This window comes from Glycine max, chromosome 18 (genome assembly GCF_000004515.6).
Source record: "Glycine max cultivar Williams 82 chromosome 18, Glycine_max_v4.0, whole genome shotgun sequence".
Lineage (NCBI taxonomy): Eukaryota > Viridiplantae > Streptophyta > Magnoliopsida > Fabales > Fabaceae > Glycine > Glycine max.
Window position 1 is genome coordinate 49,735,266 of NC_038254.2, and position 20,831 is coordinate 49,756,096.

General features: G+C 32.0%; 1 protein-coding gene across 1 annotated transcript; it reads right to left on the reverse strand.

Moving 5' to 3' along the window:
• Positions 1-1,377: 1,377 nt before the first annotated feature.
• LOC100775955 (uncharacterized) lies at positions 1,378-19,728 on the reverse strand. Its single transcript, XM_003551544.5, has 24 exons — positions 18,919-19,728; positions 17,869-17,940; positions 14,495-14,538; positions 14,085-14,196; positions 13,927-13,998; positions 13,457-13,519; positions 13,136-13,213; positions 12,944-13,036; positions 12,068-12,187; positions 9,569-9,655; positions 9,174-9,386; positions 9,015-9,062; positions 7,865-8,119; positions 7,337-7,443; positions 6,862-7,106; positions 5,593-5,661; positions 5,405-5,469; positions 4,902-5,071; positions 4,693-4,771; positions 3,847-4,102; positions 2,830-2,875; positions 2,485-2,593; positions 1,998-2,060; positions 1,378-1,617 (listed from the first exon to the last, which is right to left on the reverse strand). Exons 1-24 carry the CDS (start codon positions 19,237-19,239, stop codon positions 1,537-1,539), a joined length of 2,868 nt encoding a protein of 955 aa, XP_003551592.1. The 5' UTR covers positions 19,240-19,728; the 3' UTR covers positions 1,378-1,536.
• Between the last annotated feature and the right edge of the window lie 1,103 nt (positions 19,729-20,831).

Below are 20,831 nucleotides of genomic sequence, written 5' to 3' on the forward strand. Positions count from 1 at the left end.
TTGAGATATTGTATGTATGGAGTTGTAAGTTATGAACTGTGCAATCACACGACTATAAGATCCTTTAAGGGCGACGAGCTAATGCGCGATGAGTATTGTGATGAGATCCACTATGGGAACCCGACAAGTTGAATCACTTTGAGGCGCAACGAGTTAAAATGATTTTGAAAATAATTGAGTAGTTGTGTGTATTGCATAGGTAAAGTATGTGTTTGTGCCATATATATATATATTAATACTGTGTGATGTGTATATGACTCATGAGGTATGATAACATTGTTTTGGGATTATAACATTGCAATTTAGATTGAGTGTATGATTAATAGACTATGTGTTGAATTGTAAGATACATGTGAATTGAGATGTTGTGTGTCTTTAAGGGCGACGAGTTAATATGTGACGAGTATTGTGATGAAATCCACTATGAAAATCCAACGAGTTTAATCACTTTGAAGCGCAATGAGTTAAAATTATGTTGAGAACAATTGAGGAGTCGTATGTTTTGTATAGTTCATAGATAAAGTTTGTGTGTCAAAATGTTTTCTGGGTTGGACCTGAATCAGGAGGGAGAGACCTTGATGAACTCTTCAGAGTCTAGGCCTTAGGGGTAAATACACTTGCTTTGAGTGCTTTTTTAAGCCTTTGTCGATCTCACATGGTTGAAACATTCTCATAAAATACTGTGACCCTGACTGGTCTTCTTATGCTTTTACCTAGTGAGATTGACCTCACTTACCAGTGTGTGATCTGTCTTGTTAGTATTTATGGGCGCCCGACGAGGTTTTTTTACTGACATGATACCACATTGCATATAGGATTGAGTTTTAGTATATTTATTGCATAACGCTTGTGTATTGATTGATATTGATTGGTTGAGTGATATTGTGTTTTGATTCTTGAGTACGTGAATGATGTGAAAATGTGTGAGACGTGTAGTGTTGAGATGTGATGTTACGCGATAAGTGGTGGAATAATGTGAATTGTATTTAAGTAAGTTGTATTTCATTTATATGATATGTATATTTATGTTGTCGTGTTTCTCTCTATTAGTTAGGAATATGATAACTCACTCCAGTGTATTGTTTGTATTTAGATCCTGTGATGATCTTGAACTTTGTGTTCGTGGGAGCTGATGGTTAGGTGAATGGTTATGGAGAACCTCACATTAGAGGACACTGGAATACAATACTTTGATAGGATGTGACATTAAGATCTAGCGCTTATAGAGAAAATTTTCCAAACACAACCTTGAAACGATGGACTCTTAGCATCTCATGGACTAAAGTGAGAGTTTAGTCTGATTTCATCAATTGTTGATGACCCACGCACATGTGCTTCTTGCCATACAACCTCACTACCTTTTAAGGGCTCACCAGCTTTGTTGAAAACACATTTAGAATCTTTCTTCAAAGTCAGTTTAAGAAGATACAAACTGTATAATCACTTATTGCAATATGAATGTTATATGCTGCTGCACAATAACTTCAAGTGATAACAACATTTGATGAAACAATGGAAACATTCTTTTAGATAGATTTACATGGACCTTTCAGATGCCAAATCAAGAAGCTTACGGAAGAACTGATGAGGATACAACGGTGGCTGTTCTACTAGTGCCTGAAATATGCATAGAAGGATATAGTCAGAATCATAAAATTGGAATATAGGTGTTTGTTCTGGTGTTGTGTCTCTTTACTTGAATAAAGATGCTTTAATTTTTTTTATATCCTTATTTTTGTCTTATTTTTATTTTTCTATTTGGTAGAAAGCTTCCTTTTGCTCCCTACACTTAAAAGTACGATTCCAATTTTATCTGCTTCAAGTTCATGTCATTTAGCCTTTGTGATATGCCAACCGGTTTTAGATGCAGTGTAGAATAAATAATGCCCCAGTTCAACCTCTGTGATGAAAGCTTACACTTGGTAAGTGCCTAGATAGAGGAAAATACACAGAAAAGATTATGAAATAAAAGTAATTATATCATAGCAAGAATTTACCTGATGAATCAGAACAGTGGAAGGTGTCATTCCAGGCACAGTATTTACCTCTATAATCAAAACCTACGAACATTGAAAGTTATCTAGGAATAAGATGATGACAAGTCACTGAAACACAATTCCTGTATGAGAAAGGACTACGTGATTTTTTTTTTTAATTTCAAAGAGTTGATGGTAACATTCTATTAAGCACAGACTCTCAATAAACTGCTATGCACTTAAACAAGGATGTATAGATTAGACAGTCTAGTCAGCATTCTAGCAGATCAGCATATTTTAGCTGAAAAAAGGGGGGAATGGTTGACAACAAAAGTAATTTTCATTTCAAATTTTCCACCTCTCCATTTTCTAGCTATTACAAAAGGAATAGCAAGTTTCAGGTTGAATCCATATTGCAAAAATTGTAACATTAACTTCAAAGAGACAACTTAAAAAACAAGGAAAAAGAGAATGGACATGGCATATTCCAACAAGGAATTCAACAAACCTCTCCACTGTCAACATTTACAAATGCATCAATACGTGAAAATCCTTCCAATTGTAGAGTGTTTGCAATCAGTTCAATGTGCTGTTTACATCTCTTCAAAGCATTCTCACTATAAAGAGAAGAGAAGAAAAGATAACTGTCATTCAAAATCAATTCAAAGAAAACTACAAAGAATTGAGTAGAAATAAGTAGGTGAACACAACATTGCACAGTGAAGAAACAATGATTTGTCAAACAGTATAACATTTCTGTAAACAATAATTACATGGTTGAACATGACACATATCCAACTAACTATAAATTATGAAATCTCCATTGATTTCCATAAGAAATTTCTTAACATACCTCATAATTGACAAGGGAGGCGGAGTCAGATTGATGCCAGTCCCACCTGCCAAGCAATATACAAGTATAGGAAAAAGAATGAACCATTGTGAACCGCTGCCATTATGACAAAGGTAGGAAAAGTACTAGAAAAATAGATAAGAGGCATTCACTTACACACACACTTTCCAGCCTCAAGGTCAAGGGGGTAATAACTCTCTCTAGGACACATTTGTTCCTAATCTTATCTTTCTTGTATTGTCTACTAATCAACAGTAGGTATCCTCATAACCATTATACGTAGTTTGGATTACCTTATTATGCACATAGAATTAAAAAGCTTCACAGCACAGCCAATTATGCTCAAAGCATTTTCTTGAGTTTGATGGGCACCTAGCGATCACAAACTATTCTCAAAGCATTTCTCTGTTTCATTTACCTAGCTTGAAAATCATAAGTGTGACATTCCCATCAATCTCCCCATCATTTTGAAAGATGGATCAGAGAAACATAAACCATGCTACCCACGGTATGATTTAGTGTATGTTTAGTAATATTATTTTTGGGAAATAGTCGCTAAATATTTAAAAGTTTCTCAGAAAGCTAGTAAAACTAAAGTGATTATATCTTTACAATAAGTTGAACCAAACACCATCCCCAATTTTCACCTCTAAAAATTGCTAACTCAGGTATTTGTCCATTTGATCTTATTGAACTTACATAATACATACAATCTAGTGCATCTTAACTCAAAACCTTCGATTCGGGCAACTCTTAATTTTAGGATTTTTGTCATAAAAACCTTAAGCTTCACAACTCCAATACTCTATAGGAGCAAGGCCACTAATTTCTATCTTTATCCTGTAGTTTCTAAGTCTTGTCCACTTCAATTTAAAATCAAAATTACTCAAACTGAGATTGATTTAAACTATATAAGCTAAGAAAACATGAGTGAATATCATGCTAATTTCAATTATAATTTGTCCTTCTATAAATAAAGATTATAGTTAAATTCTAGGAAATTCTATGGAGACCAACCTTGGAACTTCTCCTCAAGTGACAAAATATCACCAGATTCCTTGACAGTTACACTAGGACTTAGCGAGTGCATTGATCCACGTTTTCCTATGACGCCAACAGTTATTTCTACCCATCTGCTGTGCCCTTTCCACGTGAGGCCATGGCCAGTTGCATCCTCAAATTTGGATGTCACAATTATTTCATCCGTCTCTATGAAAGGTTCAAAAATTAAGTATTCTGGAGGAGGGTTTGGCATCTCAATCATACCATGTGCCTGTACATTAATCAAAAGTACAAGAGCTGATGTAATGCATTGATGTTAATAGTATATTATACTACGGATGGACACAAGAATATTATAATTACATATCATGGCCACACCATTACATAGTCATTAGTTGGTATCATTTTTCAGCAATGCTTCTTCTCCTCTCTCTCTCTATATTCACTTTAAATTCTCTCTCTGTATGTATTACAACTATATTGAATGAGAGTATTTTTAAGAGATATTCTTCAACAAAAACGTTTTTAAAAGTTATTCTTCAAACCCGATAGTTTGTAGGGATTTTTCTTAACATATCTTATCTATTTCAATCTATTCTTTTTATCATTATTTTTAAAAGAAACTATCAATAATAAAAAATGATTTTGTATCATAATATAAATTATTTATCATAAATCTAAAATATAATTCATATATTTAAAAATATTTATTTATTATGAATTTTAATTATAATATAATTTATATATTATAAATTTTAGTTACCTAAAACATTTATCTTGTGCATTGCACGCTTAAAATAACATTTCATCAACACATGAAATCTTTTTGATGATTACATGATGCTATTCCTTATCCTATACCTTTGATAAGCTATTTGGAGGAATTCTTAGTAGACAGTCCTCCAGAGCTCTGACATATATTGCAAGGTCCTCAGAACAGCTGAATGAAAATAGAATCAGCAAGTTGTAAAACATAATTCCTCTAATCTTCTGTAAGCATATAACAATATTTGATAACCTTTAATCACTGATATCACAAAAAAGAGATACTAACAAAGTAATAAATCTACCATAGTCTTGCGACCCCAGTTGAGCATCCATCTTTTGCTGGTTTGACACATAATGTTTGGCACTGTAGCTTCCTGGTGAGGTCATGCCATGTATCACTTATGGGCTTATTAGAGAGATCATCTTTTTGCCTGACATTCTTATTTATGGTAAGAACTCCCGAATTTGCAAGCTTTTAATAACAATATTAGAATGCAAAGTCAGAGAAACGTGTCACATTGTTGGAAAACTAACAATTTCAATGATGTTTCTTATAAATACAAGAAATTTGTAGCTGACAATTGCTAATAATTCTACCTATTGGTTTGAAAATCGATGACAAAATTAACCATAAATATTTAATTTCCCATAACTCCTACACTTAAAACATTCATAACAGTAGGAATTCTAAATTGTAGCAGTAAACTCTAATAATAGATACAGAGGTATATTCTTAATACAAAGTGAGAAAAGTAATGTAAGAGGAGTGTTCTTTATATTTCACATTTAAATTAGGGACACATACATGTTTTATAGCCACAGATGTTGCAACTTTGTCCATACAAATCTTCGATGCCATTGCACCAGGACCTTCAACAGAAGATGCAAGAGAGAACAGAAGACAATACAAGTTAAACAAAATAAATAAATAAACTTGTTTAGAGGATACCATTGTACTTAATAGTCCCACGTAAGTGCACATTATAAACAAACCTGTGTAGGGAACTCCTTCAGCATCCAGCAAAGATTGAAGTGTACCATCTTCTCCAATGCCTCCATGCACTATAAGTAGCAAAAGTAAGACATTGTAAAGACACATTTCATAAATCTGCATTCCCGGAAAGTTTATCTATACATTTAAATTGAAACAACTGTTAAAAGAATGTGCCATATTCTTCCCAGTATCACTATTAGACAAATAACGAGGGACTTATAGACCACTTTAGAATAGATTACCATATGACTATTATTGGATTTAGTGTATGGTCAACCCTAACAACTTTTTCCCCTATAACCTGCTGCGGATCTACCTTAAGAAATGCTACTTGTGATTATCTTGAAACATTACATCAAATTGATGTTTGTCAAGATGATGCACAAGGCACACTCCATGTTGATACTGATAGCTAACTAATTAACTATGCATCTCCAACAATATATAAAATAATGAATATGAAAACATTTTATAATATATTGTTAGAAACTGACATTGGCAAGTGGATCAAGTACCAGCAGCTCAAATAGATAATGGACCTACACCTAAGTTTGGGAAAGTGTAAGTGAGAGGTGCTAGAGACGTTTGGCTGAAAGCGGAAGGGAAAAAGCATGTGAGTGAGGATGTGGTTAGTTAGACATCTAAGAAAGAGAGTGGAGGTAAGGGGGAATTCAGTTAGAGAGAGAGAGAGGTATGGAATGTTTTTGTGAACAAAGGAACTTTCCTATTGACAGGGGAGTGCCTCTGTAAAACATAGGCTTCGGGTGCATTTCATCTTCTGAGAATTATTCATTATTCATTTACTGTTCCATTTTTCATACTTGAATAATGTTATTCATGTTCAGATTAATATTGTTTTTGTGACTCAATGTGAGACTATACCAAGACTAAAATATGTTTTTGATTTTATAATTAGGTGAATTTTGTTTTGTTCATTAATAAATTTTTTCTTTGTACTAAGTCTCTAATAAAATAATAATTTTATTTTTTATCTTTGATATTTTAATTTAATCTTTGATAGATTAGCAAATTTTATTTTGGGTCCCTGATAAATTTTGTCCATTTGTTATTATTTTTTTTTTCAAAGGGACTAATACAAAATAAACAAAATTTATGAGGAATAAAAAATAAAATTGTTTTATTAGAAACTCAATTTAAAAAAGAAATTTATTAGAAAACAAATACAAAATTTAGATATTTATTAAGAATCAAAAACATATTTTAGCCAAAATACAATCACTTGAAAGCTCTTTTTTCGCTGTCAATACCTGCAATAAAAATTGTTGCTTGGACTTCCTTGGCTAGCTTGATCCACTGCCTTAACGAAAATTTTGCAGGCAGATCATCAGCAATATCAAACCCAGTAAACCAATTGTGGTCCTTCAAACCCTCCATAAGATCGTTCATTACTTTCTTCCGTAGGTCAGATGTTATTGCAGCCCGTTCTGGCTCAATTGCTTCCATGCATGCATCCAGTACCTCCTCAGTAGTATGTCTTAGCACAAGAGAATAACTGCGCACGAATAATTACAATATAATTATTTCATTCAAACTACATTATGAAGAGGTCACACACTCACATGCATGAATCACACAACTCAAATATTACTGATCATGGATTGAGTGCCTAAAAGCAAAAGCTAATAGTTGGAAGCCTAGGAATAGTTTTATATCAGTCTAACAACCATAAAATAAACAAGTTGTTCCTATATGCATATTTCAAAATTAAGGACAAATACTTACGGTAATGACAAAACTGTTCTATTCATTACATCATCAGCCTTTTTTCCGATATCAACGCTAGATGCACACTCACTTGTAGGGGAAAGCAAACATGGAGTTACCTCAAGCTGTAAGAACAGATTTTAGTCTCTTACATATCATACGTATGGCATTAGTCTTTTAAAGTAGCAAATGCAATAAGTTTATAGAATATATACAACAGTTTTTACTTCTAAGTCATAGGTATAAGCCCTATATTATCTTGAAAATTATAAATTAGCTGCTAAAAAATAAAGCAAATTAAATAAAGCATTTATGAAAAAGCTTCTATTCTAAAATAACCCCTACTCCACTTAAAAATCAATAAATTAAGCGAACCTGGATAAGTGCAAAAGTGTCAAATTAATGCTTACACATTTTTTTTTTAAAAAAATTGTAAAAATAAGAACATTAATATTAAAGTTAAACGATACAATTAAACTTCAGCAGATAGGTTACCAAAGCATTATTTACAGTAACTTTAAAGTCTTCCTGATTGTGGACACTTACATCATGGAAGGCTAGCAAATTGAGCCAGACATTTGTACCACTCATAAGAGATACTTGCCGTTCTGATGTGTTACCTCCAAAAATGACAAACACTTTTCGAGTTCCTTCATGGCGAGAAAATGACTTGCTTTGTTGTAAGGATTTTGACCTGCTTGGAAGCTGACCTGATATACCACTAACTGAAGCAAGATTTGGAAATCGCAAGCAAGCATGGTGAATAATGCTTCTAAGGATGTTTGTATGAGAAAAACCAACCTGAATAACATATATAGCATTTTTCAAGTAGTGAATGATAAGAATTATCCATGCATAAATAAGAAAAACAAAAATAATCAACTTTATCATCTGGAAGTGATTTAACTGGTTGGTGTCATGTTTGTAGAACATCATGCTTTCAACATACAAGATAGCTTTACAGAACATTTAGTCAGCTAGAGATAAAGAAGACATCAGCCCACTTCTGAAAAAGGGTATTTGGACTTCAAGATACATTTATGTAACATTAGGTAGCTTCATTATAATCCCCATAAAAGGAAATAAGCAACTTGTTATGTCATAGAAACGTACTAAGATGAAAACAACAACAAACTCCTTCCCTCTAGGTGACATACTGAGATCAATTACATAAATCACATGATGCCATTGAGCTTGGTTAAAAACCAAATTAGATTCCTTTTGATGATTTTCTACAATGGTTTTCTTAGCCTCCCTGTACTTTTTATAGGGTTAAAAACCATGCAATCTACTGAGTTCACTAGTGCATCCAATGACCTTTGCATGTGCCCAAATTACTTTAATCGATTGTTTGTAATCTATTCCTTAATATTTGTCATGCCAATATCTCCTCATATACAATCATTTTGTATTTTTTCGTTTTTTTTGTTAAAACATATCCATATTAACATTCTAACCAAACCAACAACTAACATTTTTCGATAAAAAAAAATTCAACTATTTTCCCTTTTTTTTCTCTTATTGTCCCTTTAAAGCTCAACATTCACTATGATGAAGTATAACTGGTTGTATAACAGTATGATAAAAGTTTCCTTTGAAGTTTGTAAGTACATTATGGTGCATAAAACCCCTAATGCCTTTCTTCATTTGACACACTAAGAAGAAAAGGTCAATTTAAAAGAAAATAAGAAATTACCTTAGAAGCTTGCTGAAATAGAAAACTGGTTTGTTCCATACCACTTATCTGAAACAAGCAATGACTTTAACATTCAGCACACTAGTGAACAAGAAACATTAGTAGTAAAACTGCTAAAGATATTATCCGTATTCTTTCCAAGGAAGAAAATCATCTCACCAGGTTAATGTCAGTGAATATTATGGTACCAGATTCAGTCCTTCCAAACTCACTTTCTGGTGATGGTGACAATTTGGAACTTGAATTTGGCAAAAACCATCCATCAATTCGTGCAAAATCTTGCAGGCAAAGCTGTTGAAATATCAGAGATGCTCCTTTGCGAATATTTTCAATTACATCCAAAGGAAACCGTGGTGGAGTGTGATAAGCAACCTGCAGATAATATATGCTTCATTTTATTAGAAAAACACTAGCCAGCATTGGTGAAAGCCTGAAACAAAATACTAAATAAACTGAAGGAAAAAGTCACATGCTGCACTATTTTTAAGATCAGCAAGCATGTGCAGTATATCTTGAGTGCATATAAACAGATTCACCCTACTACTAGTACTGACCTGTTGGGTTGGAAGGTACTTCCTGCGGTAATTAAATATTGCGTCATTTTCTTTCACATCATTTGCACCACGGAATTGAAGCTCCACCTGTTCATATAAATTACTCTATCACTGCTGAGTACGAAATATTTATTGGGCATGTTGAAATTGTTACAAATTTCTAAAATATTTTTAAATATAATATGTATGAAAATAGTAGAATATCCTAAAATTATAGTGTGTATGAATATGGTAGAACAATCTAGAACTATAATGTGTATGAATATGGTAGAACAATCTAGAACTATAAGTGCATGTATAAGATAGAAGAATCTAGAACTATCATGATACTAATCTATCATGAAAACTCTAGAAAGACCTAAAGTAATGTAGAAACATTCACCACCATTGAGAGGTTGGTGACTTGAGCCTATAAATAGACAATTGGTATGTTGTAATTGATCATCCAAGAAATCAATGACATAGTCTTCTTTCTAAAACAATTCTCTAAAACTATCAACTATCAACTATCAACTATCATCTAATCAACTACCAACAGTGGTATCAGAGCTACGTTCGGTCATACATTGTGCGTAGTTATATTACCTACCTACCATTCCAAAATCCTCCCAACTACTTCAAAAATTTTCTTTGTACTATTAACCCACTCCAATAATATTTTTTCTAAGCTATGGATAACACTACTCAATCGTCAACTATTTCTGTCCCTATCTTCAATGGTGAAAATTATGATTTCTGACGTGTTAAAATGGAAACATATTTTTCATCTCAAGATTTATGGGACATAGTAGAAGAAGACTTCAATGTTCTCGCGGATACTTCAGCTCTTAATGCATCTCAAGAAAAATAAAGAGAAAAATTTAAGGCATTGTTCACCTTGCAACAAGCGGTGACTGATCCAATTTTCCCAAGAATTATGGGAGTTAAGACTACCAAAGAAACGTGGAACACATTGCAGGAGGAGTTTCAAGGAAGTGTTAAGGTACGTGCCGTTAAACTTCAATCTCTAAGAAGAGATTTTGAACTATTGAAGATGAAGGAGTCTGAGACAGTTAATGATTACTATTCTAAAGTTAAAGAAATAGTTAATCAAATGAGAGCTTTTGGGGAAGATATTCTTGACAAGAAAATTGTTGAGAAAATTCTAATTACTATGTCCCAAAAGTTTGACCCAATCGTGACAATGATTGAGGAAACCAAAGATCTGTCCACTCTATCAGAGACAGAACTTGTGGGCTCTCTTGAAGCATATGAGCAAAGACTGTATAGGCATAAAGAAGATACACTTGAAAATGCATTCCAATCAAGATTTGAAGAATTACGAGCTATGCTCGAAGTCACAGAAATTTGCATCAAGGAGGAGTGTTGAAATTGCTACAAATTTCTAGAATATTCTTAAATATAATATGTATGAAAATAGTAGAATATCCTAGAACTATAGTGTGTATGAATATGGTAGAACAATCTAGAACTATAATGTGTATGAATATGGTAGAACAATCTAGAACTATAAGTGTATATATAAGATAGAAGAATCTAGAACTATCATGATACTAATCTATAATGAAAACTCTAGAAATACCTAAGTAATGTAGAAACATTCATCACCATTGAGAGGTTGGTGACTTGAGCCTATAAATAGGCAATTGATATGTTGTAATTGATCATCCAAGAAATCAATGACATAGCCTTCTTTCTAAAACAATTCTCTAAAACTATCAACTATCATCTAATCAACTACCAACAGGGCAAAAGACAATCACGATTGCCAGGTACAAATTGCTTGAGTAATTTCACATTGACATTGGCAACCACAGAATTTGAATATACAACCAATCCTAACTACTATCACTGAATTTTCTGTCATGAGTCATGTCCAATTTATGGCCTTGAATTGCATCTCATTATACATCATATTTGCAACAGTTGAAAATTCCTTTCATTTTATGTTTTTGAAACAGGAATTCAGTAGGGTCCAGTTTGACTCACCGGAATAAGAAGGAAAAGACTGGAATAATCATTATCTTTTGCATGTCTCATTCAGTCTAGAAAAGAATGACTAGGTAACTGATACGTGAAATTAGATAAGAACAGGAAAAAATATTGTTAATCAGCAAAATTACAATTCAGTAGGCATGGCGGTTGTGGCAGAAGTGGAGGTAGGGTGACGACATAGTATATTTTATCATTTTAGAAAAGACAATATATAAAGAAAATTAATCCAGTTTGAATGGAATGGCAATTCCATTCAATTTTAGAGGGAATAGAGAATTCCCCAACAAATGATTCCAAAGTTTTTCAAACACAGTTGTAGTCCATTTATGTTCCCTTTTTCATTCTCAGTTTCTCATCATGCACATTCCATTGAATCAAACAGCAACTGATACTTTCTTCTGTCTCAATATAGATACTCAGTCTCCTCTAAAATGATGTAAACAAGTAGATTTTACATTGCAGTGAATAAACAAGAAATGTCAAGGGAGAAAAGGTAAAACATACCTCAGTCGGAAGTAGTACAACAGGAAAACTATCTGAAGCAGATCCTACATCAAGGACAATGGCTGTAAACTCACTCCCACCTTCAAGATATATTTCTATTAGCACTTTATTGTCGATTCCCTATCACATAAAAAAATATCAATACCAAAAGTTAACATACTCCATTCCAAAACTATTGATGATTAAGAATAATACACAAAACTTGAAGAAATATTTAATACTACCCATAAGGCTGTATATATTTAATCTAAAATACCCTCATTTAATATCTATTTAAATCATGATTTAATAGCAATTGTTAAATAGGGGTATAGTTGGAAAAAAATAATTAACAACTTGAAATTTGTAAAACATAAATAGTTTTGGAACAAGAAAGAAAGGCTAAAACATTGATAATTTTGGAATGGAGAGAATATATTGTAAGAGATGTATAGTTTTTTACTTAAGCCATGTTTTTGGATAAACTTTTTAATAAGCATTTATATAGGATAAGAAACTAACAAGGTAAAATGAATTAAATATCTCTCATAAATTAAAGATCAACTTATGTACTTCAATTTTTATAGAAGTTTTCTCATTTAACTTTTTCAAAAGTTAAGATGCATAAGTTAATTTTAATTTAAGAAAAAAGTTTAATTCATTTTACTTTATTTTTTTTTCTTTTAGAAGTATTTATGGAAAAATTTATTGAAACAGGACCTTGATATACTTCTAGTCAAAATGTATTCCTCCTTAGTTTTCTCCATAATCATTCTCCTTGATTTTTCCATATATTCATATTATATACAATAATAATTGCGTCTGCATCTTAAATGAAAGTTGTCACATTATAAAAGTTTTTGGTCCCATTCAAGTGACAAATATATTGAAAAATACCTCAGACATAATTTCATTGGCTTTTACAAGAGAATCATTCACACCATATGCAACTCTAACACCAATGCTTGACCCTCCTCTTGTTGGTTTTACCTGAAGCATCAAATTTTATAACATCAATAAGCATAAAAAACTCCCTCACAATGAATTAACATCGAAACTCTAATGACTGAACTAAATCAAGTTCCTTACCACAACTTTCCCTAAGTCAGGGTCCAGCTGGTGCTTTTCAAACCATTCTGATAGTTCTGATTTCTTTGTTTCATACCCCTAGTTGATATCATATTAAAAAATAGTGCGTAAATAAGAACATCTGGATGAATAGATTTTAATGACAGAAAACACTTCAAAAAAAAATTAAATTGGGATGACATCTAACACCAAAAAAATATAGATGAACATTAAGAATGCAGCATCCACTTATCTAACAATAGCACATACAGACTTTTGTAACGCATAAATAGATATCATTACAAGGTGAATCAATAGCCTGCTTAGAACAACTTACAATACCTGAACTAAGAAACTGGGTACTGTTATGAATCCATGCTTCCTGAGCTCCAATGATGCTTTATGCTGACAATTATTTTAAGGAAAAAAATTAGTGCCAGAGGGACAGTCAAAGTCAAACCTAAGTAACAAAAGATTACTAGAGAAGGAAAAGGTGATAATCTTGCTGTATGTAAAGTAAACTGAGGAAGTCTCAATTTTTAAAGTCTCCATAAAGTTTTTCCCACGGACTTCCTCATATACCAAAATTAGCACCAAGATTTTGCATCCCAACAGGTATTAAGTTTTAATAATCTAAATCCTAAATAAGGCTTTCAAATTATTTAATTCTTAGTGTATGATGGTCATTAAAAGTATAGAATTAGAACCTAATCTAACTATGTTTGGTATGAAAATGTAAACCAATCTTAGATCTCAAATGTGTGCCTGCATTCCAGTTATGATAAAGAGAACACAATACATATGTCCTGTACCTTGTCAAATGCTTGGCAGCACTCCTTTGATCCTGTGCCAACAAATGGAACATTATACTTTTCCAGCAATTCCTATTAATATTTGTCACAGAGAAATACAATTCATAAATACACAAGTTCATTATATCCAAGAAGAATTCCTTTTATATATACTGCACCTGAATGCCACCATCTTCACCAAATTGACCGTGTATAACTGGAAATACTATGTCCACAGCTGTAGCTAGATGCTTTGCTAAATCAGACAAAGTCTGGAAACTTTGGGCAAGGCTGCAAATTCAACAAGTTACAATCTTTACTCTCATAATTTTAGATGTAAATTATTCTATATATGATATTTTTATGAGTATTTATTCCAGGGAAAATTTCGAAGAAGGAATTATTAGTAAAAATATTGCCGTTTCGGGAACATTTAACCACACAAATGATCTATGAAATCAATGAATGGTTATTCATTAACCTCTCGTTGAAAATCACTGACCAGATGTATGGTTGATTATTCCGAAGTTGGAAATAGTTTCACCAGAACTTTATTGTAATTTTTCATAATTTGACAGGGTACACTAACCTTTCAAGTTTAAAATCAAAATCAGCAGGGGTGTTGGAATATACCTGGAAAAAGAATATGAAAATAAGAATGGCTTGGATGGGACAAAAACCATTTCCTTTTCTTTTTAGTTGTTTTTACTGTTTCCATTTCACTTTAAAGGAAGTTATTGAAGGCATAGCCCTAGATGTTATTGCCTGTTAGTTTTAAATCAAGAATGCAATTAGTTCAGTAATAGATAGCTGAAACTTGAAACACACCTTGATGAAAAAATGCAAAGATAAAAAGTTATGCACCCAAAACTTGATAACTAGAACTAGAAAAAGGAAAACAACTTGCACATTTATAAGAAAACCAGAGATGTAACCAAACCAAATGAGAGATCATGGGATTACTGGGATTAAGCATGAGCATGAGTTATATGTAACATCTCATTTTTTCTAAAATAAATTAAAAAAATTATTTAAAAATAAATAGAGTTTTAGAAAAATGATGAGATTTTTATAATTAAATAAATAAGGAGAAATAGATTTATTAATTAAAATAATGATTTGAAAGAAAATAAAAAATATTTTATTTATTCATTTGATAAGAAATAAAATAAAGTTCTTTTTTATAAAACAAATAAATAAATAAATAAATAGAGTAAATAATAAGTTGATAGTACTTTATCTATAAATAGAGACATAATAGGTAGTGCTTAGACTAACGATATTTCTCTATACTTTTTGTTCTTCTCAAATTCGTTTTTTCTTCTTACTTTTCAAAATTCTCTTTTCTCCCGCATACACTTAAATCTGTCTCAATAAAACGATGATTTTGGACTTGTTAAGTGTTGGATTGTCGTGAAATTTGAACACGAGGTTCGGAATTTATTTATGCACACATCCACCGTTGAGATTTTCAAGATAATGTCCATGGTGGAAGAAATGTCCCTCGTACTGAGCTTTCTCTTTTTCCGCATACACTCAAACCTATTCCAGTAAAATTATAATCCCGGACTCGACAACCGTTGGATCGTCGTGCAATTTGGACACCACCTTAGTAACTCATTTTTGCACAATCTCATCATTGGGATTTGCAACATAATGTTCTTGCAGAGATAAATTAGTCTCACACATTGACAATTAAATGGAAGCTACAATCTCTTTTCCTTCTCTCTAACGCTTGGAAACTCCAACAGAGCAAACTGGAGAAAAACTTGAGAAATCTTAGGAAACTGTTAGAGATGCTGCAATCACTGATGGACTACACACGTGAGCCCACTTAGAGGTAAGGGATGACTTTATCGCAATTAGGGTTAGAGTGAACATGTGTAGGGATCCTTAGAGAATTAAATTGGGGTTTATTTTGAGATGTTTATAGAATTATAATTTTTCTTTATGATTATAAATACAATATTGTTGTGTTTGATGGACCAATTGATGTTTTGATGCAAATTGATTGATAAACTTGAGTGCTCTTAGTATTTTCGTGTTTTTGACCTATGATTTTGATTTATTGATTTTAATATTGTGTGGAATTGTTTGAAGGATTTTACTCTCCATGTTGTGAGAAACATTTTGTATAAATTGTTATATTGAGATTATGAAATGATGATTCAAATTGTGAGTAAGTGACAAATTGAACTTGTGATGAATGGCGAGATACATGTGTATTGAGATGTTATATGTGTTGAGTTGTGAATTATGAACTGTGCAATCACATAATTGTAAGACACCCTTTAAGGGCGACGAGTTTTTGTGTGACGAGTATTGTGATGGGATCCACTGTGGGAATCCAACGAGTTGAATCATTTTGAAGCACAACGAGTTAAAATGATTTTGAAAACAATTGAGTTGTTGTGTGTATTGCATATTCATAGGCAAAGTGTATATGATTCATGAGGTGTGATAACATGTTAAATTAAGATTATACCATTGTGATTGAGACCGAGTGTATGTGATAAATTGAGTATCTATTGACTTGTAATATATATGTGCATTGAGATGTTGTGTGCACTGAGTTGAGAGTTATGAATCGTACAATCACACGATTATAAGACCCTTTAAGGGCGATAAGTTAATGTGCGACGAGTATTGTGATGGGAGCCACTGTGAGGACCCGACGAGTTTAATCACAAATGCGACAAGATAAAATTATTTTGAGAACAATTGAGGAGTTGTGTGTTTTGTACAATTCATAGATGGAGTCTGTGTGATAAAATGTTTTTTTATGTTTGACCTGAATTAGGAGGGAGAGGCTCTGACGGATTCTTTGGAGTATAGACCTTGGGGTTAAATACACCCAGTTTGAGTGCTCCTTTAAGCCTGTGCTGATCCCACATGGTTGGAGCATTCTCACAAAACAACGTGACCTTGACTGGTCTCCCTATGATTTAATTTACCTAGTAAGAGTGACCTGACTTACTAGTGTGTGGTTTGTCTTGTCATGTACTCCTAGGTGCACTACGAGATTTTTCACTGACATAGTACCACATTACATATAGGATTGAGTCTTAGTATATCTATTACGTAACGTTTGTGTATTGTTTGATATTGATTGATTTAGTGATATTGTACTTGATCATTGAGTACACGAATGATGTGAAAATGAATGAGACGTGTTGTGTTATGATGTGATGTTACGCAACGAAGTGGTGGAATGACGTGAGTTATGTTTAAGTAAGTTATATTTCGTTTATATGATATGTATATCTACATGTTATTTTGTTTCTCTCTATTGGTTAGTAATGTGATGACTCACTCCCCGTATGTTGTTTGTGTTTGAATCATATGATGATCTCGAACTTTGTGTTTGTGGGAGTAGATGACTAGGTGAATTGCTTAAAGGGATCTTATGCCGAAGGACGTCGGGACACAGTGTTGTGATAGGATGTGACATTGAAGCATGAGTTTTGTTTAATTACATGATGTTTTGAGAAAAAAATGTTTCTGATAAGTTTTATTTGGTAACATTGAAGTGAATGTGAACATTTTACTCTTTTAAAATCCTTTTATTTAAATGTATTTTAAAAACTTTTAATTAATTCTAATTTCTTATTCTTTTTATTGTTAGTACATATATGTGTGGGATAAAGGGTGTCATATTATATATTATTAAAACATTATTAAGTTAGAAATGCACATTTATAGTGATGATGTTTTGGAGGAATATGAAAGTAATGAGTAGACCAAAGAACAAACTTATTCATCAACTACTATATTGCCTAATTTAGCATAGACAGTGACTTGTTCGAATTTTATATAGTCCAATTGATCGTTATATATGAGTTTAGCCTTATTCAGATCAGAGTTTCTCACATTTCTATTTACCAATCCACTTAGTGAAAAACTGTAATTCAAGAGAAAGAGAGCTCATGCAGCACGATTTTGGGAAGCATGCATTATACTAACCTGAGCTGAAGAAATTGCAAATGCATTGAGATTGCAATCAATGTAATAGCAACTCACGTGTAAATCATCCCCCTGTCAGATAAAAGGAAAATAAAATGAGACTATTAAATAAGAAAGAAATAAAGAAAACAGAAAACACCCTTCAGCTGTTTCCCAAATTAGCACATACATTCACACAAGAACCATCTCTTTACACACCTAAATAACCATACCCTCTTCTTTTTTTCTTTATTTATAGCAAAAACTGCTTGCAGCTCTTTTTTGTTTCTTAAGGATGAAAAAAATTAGAAAAGGAAAAAAAAAACAGCTCACGCATTTTGTCTCAAGAAGCAAAAAACAAGAAGAAAGAAATGGGAAGACAGAGTAAACCAAGTGACAATTTCTCTCAGAATTGCAATATAGTACTGCAAATTCACTTACCAGTTACCACTGTTTCCTACATCAGCTTTGAAACACAAAATACTGACACCAAAATTATAACTTAGAAGTAAATTAAAGAAACAGCATAATTAGCTTGTAAGAGTTTGATTTTTAATCATCCAAAACATAATAAAATAAATTTAGCTAAAATGATCTCATTATAAAAGTTCATCAAATTATAAATTACTATATACAGTAAAATTGTTGAATTTCATAATAATTACTCACTAAGTTTAATTTCTATACATTATCCAAAAACATAATTAATAAAAATTTCAAGATAATTATTATTATAAAATTTAACAAATTTAGCCTAATGAAAGACTATAATTAAATGACATCATAAAACTTGAATTTAATTGATATGCACTTATAATATGAACCAATCATAATTACTTTCTACACCATTAATCAAAATGTCACATGTTTGAGTGTTATACAAACTACCTTAAAATCACACCTACCATGAAATCAATCGTATAGCAATTAAACTCATACACTATTCACTCTTACTTTAATTTTTTTTTTATAAAGGGATTTCTAATTAGTCAACGGTATAAAAGTCTTCACAATGAACGGTACAGGAATATTAAATTTGAATAAATTAAATTCCAAAAGAAAAATGTGTGCCTGCAGGTGATCAAGAACTGATCTAGCAGAATTGAGGGAAATCCCACGCTCAGCAGAAGGACCTCCACATATGAGGCCCACCTTCAGCACCCTCCCTTTCTCCCTCCCCTTCTCAACCACTCCACCACCAACCACCGCCACCTCACGCGCGGAAGCACGTGGCACGGCAGCGACACGTGCAGCATGGCACGTGCTGGCCTCGTGCTTCTTCGACCAGAAGAGCTTAACAGAACTACCTCCGGGCGAGGACAACAGCGAGCAGGATTGAGTCTCGCTGTGGCGGAGAAGGGTGCAGTTGCCGGCAAGTGATGACGTGGCCATGAAATAAAGAGTGGAGTGTTGCTGACTTGGTGTGAATGTGTTAGAGTGAAGTGTGCGTTAATTGTGTTTTGAACATTTAATTTATCATCGTAATAAGTAACAAGGTTTGTTCGAAAGGCATCGTGTGCCAACAGGAAGAAGCCAAGGAGAAGATGATTACAAGTGGTGCAAGTTGGAAGTACGACAGAAAGTGTTTTTTGTTTCGGACGGCAACACACAAAAATTAGAATTAATTAATACGAGTGCACCTTGATGATGATAAAATATTCATGTGATAAGTTATTATCAAAATGATGTTTTCCTTTAGAAAACTATCAAGATGATGTTATTCCACCAACTTTGAAGAGAAAATAGGTTATATGTTAGAAGTATAAGTATAATGCAATTTTATATTATCTTTTAGTTATGTATTTTTTTTCTTTGTACGAGATCATAATTTATAAGTGTTTTTCGACTTATCAAGAGGAAATTTAACACATCATGAAAATTGAATATAAATTCTCATGTTAAATAATTTATTTTTTCATATGTGAATGTAAAGACATTCAATCCTTTAGATTAATCACAAATTTTATTTGATAATTTTTTTAATTTTTACAATAATATTAAAAATAAAATTGATTTCTAATAAATAAAAAATATGATTTTATTATTTTCCATCCTTCCCCTTCATGTTTCTCCATTTCAAATAGGTTTGTGAATGTTTTGTTGTTCTCCAATTCCTTTTTACTGTTAATAGGAGAAATGAGTGTCCAGTTAATTAAAGTTAGTTTTTTTTATTGTAACAATAGATTAAGTTTTAAGCATAATAGTTGTTTAAAATTTATTAAACAGGACCTCTCATGTTTACCGTAAGCAGGAAAGGATCCAAATTCATTTGTGAATGTTGATATTCTCGCACTTAGAAACATAAACTCATAAAGGTCATATAAAATTTATTATACACATAAGAGTACACACTCTCCCTTTCCCTTGTACATATATCATTGTTAAAATTAGGAGTAATCTTAAATTTTTCTATATCATTGTTACACTATTTAAATCTTTTTATAACATCCGTGACTTTTAAAACTTCCACTTCATCTCTGTATTATAAATATCTAAGCTTAATTTCATCCCTTATTCTAACTCTTTGGGGGATAAAAAAGTTACTCTATTTACTAAATGCAAGGGCTAAAAGTGCAAATTTTTAAAGTTAGAAAAGTAAACAATGTCAATTTTACGGGATGAAAAAAAACTAATAACTCTAATTTTCAATATCATAAAAGACAATTAATTAAAAGGTAAGTTGATTTTTGAATACTATCATTAAATTTTTTTAAAAAACTCATAAGAGTTTATATTATTAAACTTATTATATTTAATTTGTATTATAATGTTAATTTCTTAGCCCTTCATTATTGCTAACATTTTTATAAAATATTGGCTTAAATATATTTTTAATCTTTTAAATTTGAGTAATTATTTTTTTAGTCCTTAAAAATATGATTTTATTGTCCCTCGAATTTTAGAAAAATTACTTTTAGTTTCTTTTATTTTTTGTTAATGGTATCACAATTTATCGAAATTTTTTCACAATCAAAAATGTTTTT

What these genes read in the sequence shown, in the direction of transcription:
- LOC100775955 (XM_003551544.5), bottom strand. Translation starts at nt 19,239, where the DNA reads ATGGCCACGTCATCACTTGCCGGCAACTGCACCCTTCTCCGCCACAGC. An exon ending in CAGTTCTTGATCACCTGCAG is followed by an intron (nt 17,941 to 18,918) that starts GCACACATTTTT and finishes TTTATCTGACAG; the next exon opens with GGGGATGATTTACACGTGAG. An exon ending in GCTGCCAAGCATTTGACAAG is followed by an intron (nt 13,520 to 13,926) that starts GTACAGGACATA and finishes AATAATTGTCAG; the next exon opens with CATAAAGCATCATTGGAGCT.